The 12,507-nt window shown below is 46.9% G+C and overlaps 1 gene segment (V, D, J or C); it reads right to left on the bottom strand.

The window, feature by feature from the left end:
* Positions 1-4,764: 4,764 nt before the first annotated feature.
* LOC122233026 lies at positions 4,765-5,965 on the bottom strand. The segment is given in 2 exon segments: positions 4,765-5,673; positions 5,762-5,965. Coding segments are annotated over 2 exon segments (648 nt in total).
* Between the last annotated feature and the right edge of the window lie 6,542 nt (positions 5,966-12,507).

The following is a 12,507-nucleotide window of genomic DNA, read 5'->3' as shown; positions in this document are numbered from 1 at the left end:
TCCTTAGGCATGGCTTCATGAGTGACCCACATACTGTCCCAACCAGGCTCTGCTGGGCTGGGGGGCAGGTCTGGGACAACCTGTATTTGCTCACAAATGCCAGTGTGTATTCTTCTCGAGTCAACAAACACACAGAAAATTCCAAGTGGCCCAACAGTGCGGTGAAACAGCCTGGACTATTTGTTTGGAATAATTTCTATTTCTCTCCAAGCATCAATTCCTCCACCTGTGAAAGAGGGGTCGCGGCAGGATTTTTGTGACGATCACATGAGCTCCTGGACAGACACCACATCCAGCACAACATGTGACAGCCAGTGGAGCCAAAGAGATCTGAATTTAGCACCTTCACTGTGGGCCTTTCACAATTACTGCAAATCTCTGTGCACCTTACTTCCCTCTGAGATAATCACACCATTTCAACATACACAGTCTCCAAAAAGGAAGTCAATAGGAATTTATTGTCAATAGGAAAGTCAATTTATAAGTCAATAGGAAATTATGTCAACCCAGACACTGGGGGCAGGTTTAAGGACATCTGTGTGGGTACTTTGATACCTCTCAGACTCTCTTTCCTCTCTCCTCTGATAACCAGGCATCACATAACAAGAAGCATACACAGTGCTTCATACTGTGCCTAGGACATAAGGAGCTCTCAGTAAAATGTACCTATTACTAAAATCTTATCAGAATTATGCTATATATATTAATTTTCAGAAAGAACTTAATTCTTTTTCTTGGCCGAGCAATGAAAAGCAATCAAAGAAATCTGTTGACCCGTGGGCTACAAACGCTAATTCTACCACTTTCAGAATATAACTGCAGAGTTTGGGTAATCACTCTGTAACTTCAATTTAGAAGTTAAAAGAAAATAAAGACAGCAGAACTGCTATACATAGGAATGATCAGTTTGTGATTGAAAGAGTTAATGGCGACCTAAAGGTGGCAAGAAGGTAAAGTAAGGAAGGACAGAAAAGATAGATCAATTATAACAAAGGTGAGAGGCTGGGTTGTAGTTGACATTGTGAAGGTGGAAGACAATTCTCTGGTCTCTTTTAATAAGATTTGGGATGGTTTCACTGCCGTACAATTGTTCATTCTATTAAAAGACGTCAGGAACACAGACTTGGATTCATCATAATATTGTGTCGAAAAGCACTGTAATCATGTATCTACACAGATATCTCTGTAAGTTATTAATTTTGTTCTACTTAGGTGATGACGATTTACTTCATAACTCGACAAATACCTGGAATCCCTGATCTAAGTGAAGAACGACAGCATTACAAATAATCTACATGCTCCTCTCTGCTACGTTTCTCAACTGGAAAAGCACATCCCGTTCTGTTAGAGATGGGACCTCGGTGGTTTTGCAGAAAGTGAAATGAAAGGAACTAGATAAACTCTCCTGAGTCTCCAACTTGTGTTATTTACTTGGAGGCAAATATAACCCACTTATCTGACTGCTTGATTTCATTCTTTTGTTCCAGTCCAGATGGACTGTCTGCCTCATTTACCTCGCCCTGGGCATTACGAGGTGGACCCTCATGGACCACATGGGTGGGTTTCCTTATTCTCTGGTTGTTGTTTGGAAGCAGTCAGTGGAAGCATCAGGAGGAGGCTGGGAGGTGGGAGCAGAGTGAGCTCAGGGTTCCCTCCCTTAAGGGGGGTCTGCATCCTCGCAGGGGCCAACACATAGTGCCATCTACACCAGAGACACAGGGTTATGCTCAGGAAAACACAGGTGCGAGTGGAAGTGGCCATTCCCTTTTATACCAACTAACCCACGGGAGGCATTTATTTCTTCTCTCCCAGGACCCTATATCCAAAGGCTTGGACGTCCATCCTAGTGCCCGAAAAAAATGCTTTTGTCAGGGGACATGGTGATGCTTCTTTGAACTTCAACTTCCATTGACCAACAGTCAATGCATATCAGAGCAAAGATGCCCATTAGCATAATCCCTGGGGACTGGGGCACAGAGCAGGGGGAGAGAAACATGGCGTGTTGATCTTGGGGAGGAAACAGGTTTCACAGAATCCACGCTTAGTGCCCCACAACATCCACCCCTGTCCTGTTACTGGGAGAGAAATCTGTACCCCCAAAGTGGAGACACACAGAGTCCTACTTGAAAGGCTATCTTCTTCTCAGTCTCCAGATGAAGAACAACACGCGAGGGCAATTTTCTAGCAACCTTCCAAGAAGGCTAGGAGATCGTGTTTCAGGCAATAAAAGTGCCCAAGAACGTTGCTGAAGGAAACCAGTGTTGCGTGCGACAGTGTGTGTGCTTCTGCTGGGACCATCTCACTCCTGCCTCTGCGTCTGGACAAAAGTGACATAAGGAAGCCAAGGAAGTTACAGCACAGCGTTAATGAGAAGACTATTTGTGCCACTGTGTGTAGTACTTGGTGTCTGTCCTCCACGGGGGAAAAGACACACTCAGCCCAAGTACCTACTCCGATTCTCCAAGAACGGACCTGGTCTCTAAGTAGGCGGATGGAGTCAGTGGGGATCCGAAAAGAAAACCGGATTTTGTTTTGTAACAGAGGCAAAAGTTGTTGTTTGAGAAGAGGGGACAAAAATGACACAGCCCGTTTCAGGCCTTTCACCATCAGATTTCACATGTTCCGTCTACGTGCTCAGTAATATGCAAGATTTTTAATATTAAGTAACATGTGAATTGTTTTCAAAAATACATCTTAAAATAAAATTCAAAAGCAATGCAAGTTTGCTACAGACTAATTAGGGTGGAAGTGACGTAGTAAAAACTATCCTGATCCCAGTGTTTAGAAGTGACCCCTCCAATGTTGTGCTCTTTCTTCTCTCCGAGGCTGCGTCCCAGAACCCATTCTGGGGGGTGAAACATAAAGAGCCCTCAGAAAAACACACTCAACATGGATTTCCAGGTGTGCCTAGAAATCTTTAGAAGTGTGATTTCTAGGAGGTGACTCTGAGGTAACAGACATGACTTTTCCACAGTACTGGTGGGTGTGAGCAGTTGGTATTGGATATTATAACTAGGAAAATTGTGATTTTTGAGGTGTTCTTGGACTTTATTCAGCATTGATTTGAAATTATAATGTTGCTTCTATTACTCAAAAGCATTGCGACTCACCCACCTCAGGAATGAAACAAATGAGGTGAGCCCAAATCATCAGGATTTTTCAAGCAGCCATCTATGCAAAGTCCTTTACCTTTGAGGTAATGTGAGCCCATCAGTATATTCAAAATATGAATCTCACTTCAACAGAGATAGAGGCCCTACTATACTCAGTCCTATATACTCCAATAAGATATTTTTAGTATTTTCATGAATCAGCCTTGAAACAAGCTTATAATTAATCATCTTTACTGAAGGCAGAGCTGGTTGGCCTTTACTATGTGTGGTCAAAGTGTCCTGGGTGAAGCTCACCTTAGCCAATAGGAGAAGAGCAGGAGGAGGAAATGACTCCAAACATAGACTTCTTTCCTCCTCCACATAGGGGGTGTTTCCTCCCTGTACAAGGCCACTGTCCTCTCAGGCTGTACATCAAAAGCACAATGGATCCACGTGGAAAACTGAGATTGACATGGACTTGGGATCACTTCTCATGAGAGTGTCTTCATATTTATCTCACTTCTCTCTAACTAAACTATAATAACCAGATCTCAGAGTCACCCCTCTGTGGAGTCAGGCACTGAGAAGGTGCAGCAAGACGAGAGGGTTCGGTGGTATTAGGAAATGGGGAGGACAAATGAGGGGACCACCCCCAAGAGGGAGGGAAGGTGACTTTCTGCCCCCTCAAACCCTCCCCCCCTCACACACTTCCTGCACTTGCTGGAGGCCTTAACCTTGACCCGGGACTTCAGTAGAGGGTCCAGATGTTGTTTGGGCTCCTTCACAGACAGGCATGTCTTAAATATAAATCATCCACACAAACAGAAGCTCATCAAGATGGAGGAAGATTTAGCAAATCCGAGAAACCAATTTACTTCCGATCATTTAGACTTCCCTTTCATTAATTATTTTTGCCAATGCTATTAAGTTGTACGTAAAACTGGAATTTTCAGTTGAAAATGCATTTAATTCAGCTTAAACCTCCTCAGAGAGTTTTATCTTCCCTCCACACAGCAGGGCCTCTCCTCTTTATGGCTAGGGAATTAGTAATATAGCTTTTCTTTTCTTTAATTTCTTTTCTTTCTTTTTTCTTTTTTTTTTCTTTTGGTCAAGAAGTTGACTAACTTTATAAGAAGTTAGTGAACATAATGATATATTTTTGGTATAATTTTGCTTTAATACAAAAATCAGTCACACATTGTAGCAGTTAAACCTCCTCACTTTACAGATGAGAGAACAGAGGTCCAGGGAAGCTGGTCCCCAAATCCCATATGGAGTCACTTTCAAGGAGAAGGGGAAGGCGGAGGGCCCGGGGTCTCGTCTAGGGCTGATGCATGCACCTGCCCTGAGGATCATTTCCCCCCGCAGGAGAGTGAGCGCCAGGCATGGGTGAGGGTGCTGCAAAGTCAGCCACACTGTTTCCTGGGCTTCTGATCAAGGAGTCTCTCTCTCTGCACAGGAACCAGCGGTGGGCGGAGTGACAACTTAGAAACTGGAGTCAGGAGTTGCCTTCCAGTCTCGGCTTGCACCCATTTTGTGCGGAATCCCCAGAGAGTCTCTCGGCCTTGAAATTATTTGCACGATATTTTATTCCCGCATTCTTCATTGGAGATGGTCAGAATCTTGAATCGTCAGTCCGGCACAGCTCTGTTCAATAGAAGAAGTAAGTGTTAGACACAATTTGAGACACAAATTAAAAATTCCCTAAATGCTGCGTTAACAACAAGGTTAAATAAATAACAAAGTTAAAGAAATAATTCTAGCACGAATTTTATTTAGTGAATGATATCCAAAATAGTATTTCAGTGTGCAGTCAATATAGAAATTTTTAAGGATTTATTTCATCTTTTTTTTATAGTCTCCAGAATATGCTACACAAGCAGCCCATCGCGGCGTGGATTAGTGCAGTGGCTACATTTCAAGTGCTCAGTAGCCACATAGGGCTGGTGCCTGGTGCTCGTGGCTGCTGCCTTGAGCAGCTCAGATCCTACACCAGATGCTCCAGAAGTTCCGCCCTGGATGATCTTTAGAAAAGTGCCTCCAGATGGGACAACCCCCTGGGTCTGCATCAGCCTGTGAGCCAGGGCTCCTTAGCCTCCTGGGTCATGTGCAGTGGACCCGTGGAGAGGGGTGTCCTCCAGTGTCCAGGGTACTCTCGGTTGACCCAGGAAACCCCAGGGACCCAGCACCCATGGAAAGTCCAGGACTGGAGCACCCTGGGAGTTGGAGACTTTTTGCTCAAGGACCTGAGCTTCCCGTAAGGCTGTGCTCTGCACTTCCCAAACAGCACAGTAATACACGCCTTCATCGCTCTTCGCCAGCTTCACCAGCGACAGGTTAGAGCTTGTGCTATCCTTGCCTTTCTTGGCGTGGACCTTGTCCGCTGTCAAGACACCATCTCTGGTCACATATGAACTGGACATATCCAACATGAGGATCCTCTTGGGGGCTGTACCCTCCTGGTGGCGGTACCAGTGGATGTAGCTGACCGAGGCGCTGGTTTTGCAGGGCAGCGTGGCCCAGCTGCTTGCACGCGCCACCACCACGGCTGGCTGCTCCACACTGATTGCTGCCACACCACCTGCGAGGGGGGACAGCGGTGAGACAGGGAAGGATAAGAGCCTCAGGGCACCCCACCCACCCGCACCGGGGAGGGAGTCAGGACTTACCAGGATACAGGAGGGCACACAGGAAGGCGAGGGGACCCAGCATGGTTCTGCTTCCCTGCTGGTGGAGAGAAGCCCAGGGTGACCTCCCAGATGCACCTGCTGGAAGGAGACTGACTGGGTGGGTGGTAGAGGGCAGGTTAGGGTCTGAGCTCTGCATCCCTGAGGCACCTGCTGGTGAGAGACAGAGAGAGAGAGGCTGGAGGGTGGAGCCAGAGGGCAGGGACAGGTCTGACCGCAAAATGGGGAGAGGAACCCCCAACGGTCAGGGTGCTGAGAATACGGAAGAGCTTTGGTGCAATAAAAACACCACTAATAATAGCAATCTTTGATTCGACATGGACTATGGAGCACAGCACTAATTTGTTTCTGCTCAGTGTCTCTTTCGAGGCTGCATGCCTAAGAGGAATCAGGTGGGATGACAGCCGGGTCTGGCTGGAGACAAATCCCAAGCCTCAAATGGCCACTTGGCACTCACAGAGCAATGGCTGTGCAGCCTCCCTGGGGGGCAGGGACAAGCAGAGCAGCAATCCCCGCCTAAAAGGCACGGGGCTCCCAAGCGGGCACTGGAGCATTGTCCCCAGAGGTGGCATCAGGAGATTAAGTGCCCTCACATAACATGATAGCTGTGCAGTCGTGGGCGAGCTGTTTCTCCTCCTGTTCTTCATCTGTCAAAAGGGACCTCATTCGTTTGCAGGCAGAGTGAACAGGAAATGTGAGCAAAGCGTGTAGCCTGTCCCAGGTGCATAGACAAGGCTCAGGAAATGTTGGGGACGGGTGTTTTACCTCAACACTGGACTATTGGCAGTAGATGTTTTCTGGGCAGTAGATGTTTTCTCATAGCATAGGATTAGTTTTGAAAAAAAAGGATATGGGCTTGTGTGGGCACACCTGTGTGTGTGTGTGTGTGTGTGTGTGTGTGTGTATCCAAAGGAAGAAGACTGCATCGACCCAGGGGCAGTGTAGATCAGGCGGTGGGACCAGGTCCTGCAGTCCCAGGATCAGATCTTCAAAAATGGGAAAGGCAGGGCCTTGTGAGGGGTCAGCTGAGGAATGCACAGGAAATGGGTGAGAAATAAAGATAGCATTGACTTCCAACCGAAACGAAAATTCCTTTTCACTTATGGCAAGTATACCAAGGCTTCCTGGGTATAGTTATAGTAATTCGTTATACTCGTTATAGGCTGACCTCCTGGAGGGCGAGGGCAGTGGGGACAGCCAGGAAAGGGACTTGGCTGGGCTGGAGGGCTGGGTCCTGCAGCACCCATGACCAGACCCAGCTCCCGTGCTCCTGTTCCTGGTAAAACTGGAGGGCAGACACGCTGAGCTATAACCGGGATTCAAAGCTAAAGTGTCCCAAAATGCAGCCTTTGAGGTTGTGCTGAGATGGTGAGGTGTTGAGTAGATGCTCTGCTAAAAGAATATTCCAGGCCCATCATTCAGACCCTCAGCAGGTGTCTAGGGCAGCTGTGCTAAAGTGTTAAGTGGAACAGAGAGTGACAATGGGGGAGACATCTGACCAGCAAAACGGCAGGTGGAAAGAGTCTCAATATAGAAGGTGAGCAGTGTGGGTGGTGACAAATTGGGTGACATTTTTCTTCCTGCTTTCCCTATTTCCTAGATTTTCACCAATGAGAAAAATCTTACTTTGGGGGAGAAAATCCACAACCTTCTACTGTTTTTCGAAAATAAATTTTATTTCACATGGTCAGCATTCAAAAGTCTGTTTCTCTCAATTACTGTTACCGTTTTTATTCAAATACTACCCACATTAAAGTCTCTCAACAGCTCCCAGGCTCAGTGGGTAATGAAGTCTGCCCCAAACCTCCAGCCAAATACTCTCTTGGGTGTGTCAAATGGCAAAAGTGAAACAATTTAGTTTGTAGAGTGTGATGTCCTTTATTGAAAGAAGAATAATCCATGGATTGGGGCGTTCAGTGCCTCACAAGCAGTGGACACGGTTCCCCAGGGATTTGGGCAAGAGGGAGTCTATAGAGCCTTAGAAGCAGCCAAGGGGGAACAGGCAGGATTAGGTGGGGTTCAGGGATCTCCCTACAAGGCTAGCAGGTCACTGAGGGAATAAGGAGAGAGCTTTTGGCTCAGGTTGATTGGCTGGGGTTGCATATCTGATCCTATTTAGAACAGGGAAATCATTACAGATTCCTGGTGATGGGGACCAGCTGGCTGGGATATACTGTTTCTGGTCAAGGGCAGCATTGACAGGGAGGGACAGGAAAGGGACCTACATTTCTGCTTGCTGACCTGGGACCCTGGGCAGGAGCGGCTCCATCCTGGGCCTGGAGATGTATGTCAGCAGGTGACCATTGTTCACCTTTCCTCTACTTCTCTTCCTGCTGTGGGGCGTCCCTCCTCTTCTCTAAGTGGCACTAAAGGTCATATTTCTTAAAAGATGCTCATGTTTAAAGAAATAATAGGGAAAACTCTTCAGCAAGAGAGAAAGAGTAGTCACCCTTATGTGGAGAGTGGAGGGTTCTGATCAGGACCCCACTGACTCCAGGAAGAGAGAAATTACGCTGCACTTGAGGGAGCAGGACATCCTGTCCCCCCAGGTCATTCCGCTGCTGCCTGAATGAAGCTGCTCTGATGGCCCCAGACCTCAGTCCCAGGGGAGAGGCGGCTGGGTCACAGCAGGTGTGGACTCAGGCAGACCCTGTGCAGAGGGCCGGGTGCTGAAGCTTGGACCTGCTCGGTTAACCTCTGAGAGGCTGGTGTGCTCGCCTCACCTGGGGCAGCTCCCCTATGCCCAGCAGAGAGTCTGAGATCTCGTCCAGTGTGACCGCTTCCCTTGGTCACGTGGAATAAAGGGATGCAGGCATGACGTCAACTTTCGGTGAACGGGACAAGCCCGAAAGCCCAAAAGAAGAAAGACATTGATATATTTTGATGAGTGGACTGTCCATAAAATATTCTTCCCTTTTTCCTTCCATTTACATGTTTATAACACTTTGTGTTGAATCCACATTTTTCCTTAAATATATTTCTCTTTTGTTAGGTTAATAGTCCCATTTTTAAAACCAAGTCGTAAGTAGCATCCGGGACATTCACACTTCGCTATAGAATCACAGAACTTTAAATACTTCAAGCTGAAGAAGAAAACCCTCATTCCAGATGCCTCATTGTTTCTCATCTTTAAAGCTCCCCAAAACAGGTGATTCCTTCAATATTACAAAGCCATGAGCAGCTGAGGCAGGATTCGAACCTCCCCCCCAACCCCCCATCCCTCCTCTGTACCGTGAACACATCACCTTGAGTGGACCTGTCATTTCTAATTCAGTAACTACATCAGAGTACCCACTACATGTCAAGGCTGGGACTAGGCCCTTTTTCAAACATAAACGTTACTTTCGTAACCCTTGAGAGTTGCAAAATTCTGTGAGGCACACATTAGTGTTCCCAGTCAACAGATGACGACCGTCAGGCTCCTTAAGACATTCCTCACATTGGACTTTGGAAAACAGCTGAGCAAATCTGATAATCATGGAACCAGCTTTATTAGAAGAAATTAGGATCAGTTATGTTGGTGTGCATTGGACCCTTCTCAAAGGTAAATGTGTGTGTGTGTGTGTGTGTGTGTGTGCACTCATAACAAATTAACTTGATAGAGAATTTCCTCCTCAAGTAAAAAGGCAGCCTCACAAAGGTTGTCAGATTTACAGGAAATTGCAAAATGCAATGCGATATTTGGACATAAACTACAATGATTTTGTTGTTTACCTGGAATTCAGGGAAATGTAAATCAAATCCACATTGAGCTGGCACCTCACACCTGATAGATGGCTGTAATCAAAAAGAGTACAATAACAGGTGTCATCGCAGAAGCTGGGAAGGGAGGAAGGGCAGGGACTCTGGCTGACCATCCTCTGCCCAGGGACCACGTGCAGGGGACACGAGGCTGTTGCAGGAACAGCTCCAAAAGCCGACTGTCCCAGGCAAGCGTGAGTGTCTGCGGTCCGGGAAAATCCCTGCTGGGCCAGATGGGGCATGCTTTCAAAATTAAGAAAGTATAAAACTACCATCACCTAGAGCAGAAAGAGAATCCTTAAAACAAGAAAAGTAGTGAGAAATCTCCTCCACCAGAATGTTAAAGAAGCTATAAGCTACAGCACAGAAAAGAGGGCAGTATTGGCCCCAAAGTTTATTCATGAGCACAAGGTGCCCTAGAGGAGGGGGACGGGGGGAGAGAGAATGAAAAAATCTTAAATTGCATCCTGTGGGCTTAGTGTTGTTAGTGGTGATTACAATTTGTTTATATTCATATTTTTAAATTCATGTTGAGAGCGTTACTTAGCAAGATGTCAGTATAAGGGGAAAATGCAAATATACAATTTTTAAGGATTAGCAAAACTGTGATCTATAGTTGAATCCTCGTCTCTAAAAATTACTCCCTTTGTACATATCCACTGAGAAAAGTGAAAGCCATAATAACCTAGAACTCTGAGCACTCCTGGCATCTATGCTGTGGGATCAAACACCATTTCTTACCACGAGCACCAGGGCTCAGGTGAGAAATGACTGAAACCAGAAATGACACAATAGTACAGAGTCACCACGTACGCACCCGTCTCCATACAAACTATGTTTCAGGACAGCAAAGAGTTGATGAACGACAGCTTCACTTCATGGGCTCAGGACCAGTATGTGCGGGAGAAATTAGAGAGAACTGGAGAAGGAGGGAATCGCCCTCCTGCAGCCCCTCATGAGACACTAGATTCAGACACGTGTCACCCGGGGGAAGGGGGTCACAACTCCGTCACCTGCACTGGCACTGCTCCCGCTGCCCTTCTGTGTCCCTGTCCCCTCCTGACATCCCTCTGTCTCCCTGTGTCTAGCTCTTCGCCTTTCTCATTTCCTGTTGCCGTCCGTCCCTCTGCATCTTTCTCTCCACGTCTCCCTTTCCAGCCGGCTCTCCTCCTTCTTTATTTCTCTCTATCTCTCCTCTGTCTCCTCCTGATCTCTCTCCCTCTCTGTTTCTCTCTACATGTCTCTTATTGTGTCTGTGTATCTGCCTCCCTACATCTGTTTGGCCATCTCTAACACCCAGTTTCTATTTCTATTTCTCTCTCTCTCTTATTGACTTTCCACTCTCTCTCTCTACCTCTCCTTCAATGGTCACAGTAGCTACTTGAAATTCTTTGTTATTCTGACATCTGTGTATTTCCCTGTCTTCTGATGACCACTTCCTGTCCTCTCAGCGCCCTTTTCATAGGAGCCTCTTCTGTCCATCGTCCCTTCTTCTCTCTGCTTCTCTTTTCTGTCCCCTGGGGCCTATGGGATGCAGGCCTGTGGTCTGTGCTAAGGGGGAAGGATGGGCCCAAGCTCACAAATGTACGTTTACTCCTTGGGTGTCTCCTGATGATCGCACCTGCCACATATCAAGTGATCAGAACGATGATGGCAGTGATAGAACTGTCCCCAACATTGCGGCCCTGGGGGACAAGGTCATCGCATGCACACCTTATATTTCTATCAGCTGGTTGTGAGGTGTTACCTAGTGACAGTGTGAGAAATAGTCTATCATGAATTATTAGAATGTCCTACGATATCATGACCTTGAAATGGGTCTCTCTATGCTGCTTTGTGACCACAGTGACACAGATCAGTAGTGTTCATAATGACCACATGCCTCTGTATGGAGAGTACTTGGAAAAAGGCTTAGAAGATGCTATACATTTAATATACGTGTATGAGATACCATATGTTTTAGAATATTATTATCAGGGTGGTCAATAACACTGAATTACATACTGTGTTCCTTGCATAGAAGATTAGAAGAAACCGTCATGAACAGAATTCCCATGCAGTCTGGGCTGGGACATGGATGGGAACGTGACTTTATGCAAATCACTACTGAACACACTGGACTAAAACAGGGACTGACAGTGGGGGAGAGAGGAAGCCTCACTAGGGCCCAGTTCACTCTCCCGGCCCGGTGCTGCTGGGGCCTCCCGCAGCTTCCCAGAAAGCAGCCCCATCCCCTGCTGGTGCCGGGGCGGGGCTGGGCCAGGGCACTTTCCAGAAGAGTTGAGGGCAGCCCGGAAACCTCAGCCAAAGCTCCACATCCTGCCTGCCTTTCCCACGGGCTCCGTGGCTGCCAGGTGCATGCGGCCTGTAGGGACCTGCCCCTTCAGACGCCTCCACGTGTGGCCAGGCTTCCAGACCCCTTGTCTGGTGAGTGGTCCAGTCGTGGGGCCCAGCCAGGGGCCCCCCCACTCTCTGAGCAGCCGATGCTGTAATCTGACACATGGTGGCTGAGGGGAGAGGTCCTTCTCAGCATGGAGCTGCCCAACAGGGACATTTGAAAGCTCTGAATGACACCTCCTGAGTCTGTGAAGATTTATTACATTGACAAGGACAGAATGACAGCTCCAGTCCAAGCCCTGCCACTTGGAGGATGTGTGTCCTTGGGAAAGTCACTGTGAATGGGGATAGTAATGCTTACTCTGGAGACATCATCCACCAAGGGCCAGGGATTGGGCCAAGGTGGTTGCTTTGTAAATAAACGCGATCAGTCTTAAGCACAGTGTAATTTTTATGACAATCTATTCCTCAAATAACATGTCAAGGTAGTTATAACATCTTGTTCTGTTCACCTGCTCAGAGTCATGTAAGTAAGTAATAAAGCCTTGATTCAAACCCACATCTAAGAAAGTACAAAACCCGTCACACCATCCATTCCATATATATATATATATATATATATATATGTATATATAATTTATTTTAAGCTC

The sequence above is a fragment of the Panthera tigris genome, chromosome A2 (genome assembly GCF_018350195.1).
Source record: "Panthera tigris isolate Pti1 chromosome A2, P.tigris_Pti1_mat1.1, whole genome shotgun sequence".
NCBI lineage: Eukaryota > Metazoa > Chordata > Mammalia > Carnivora > Felidae > Panthera > Panthera tigris.
The sequence above is the reverse complement of the archived record's forward strand: the minus strand, read 5'-3'. Positions and strand labels throughout refer to the sequence as shown.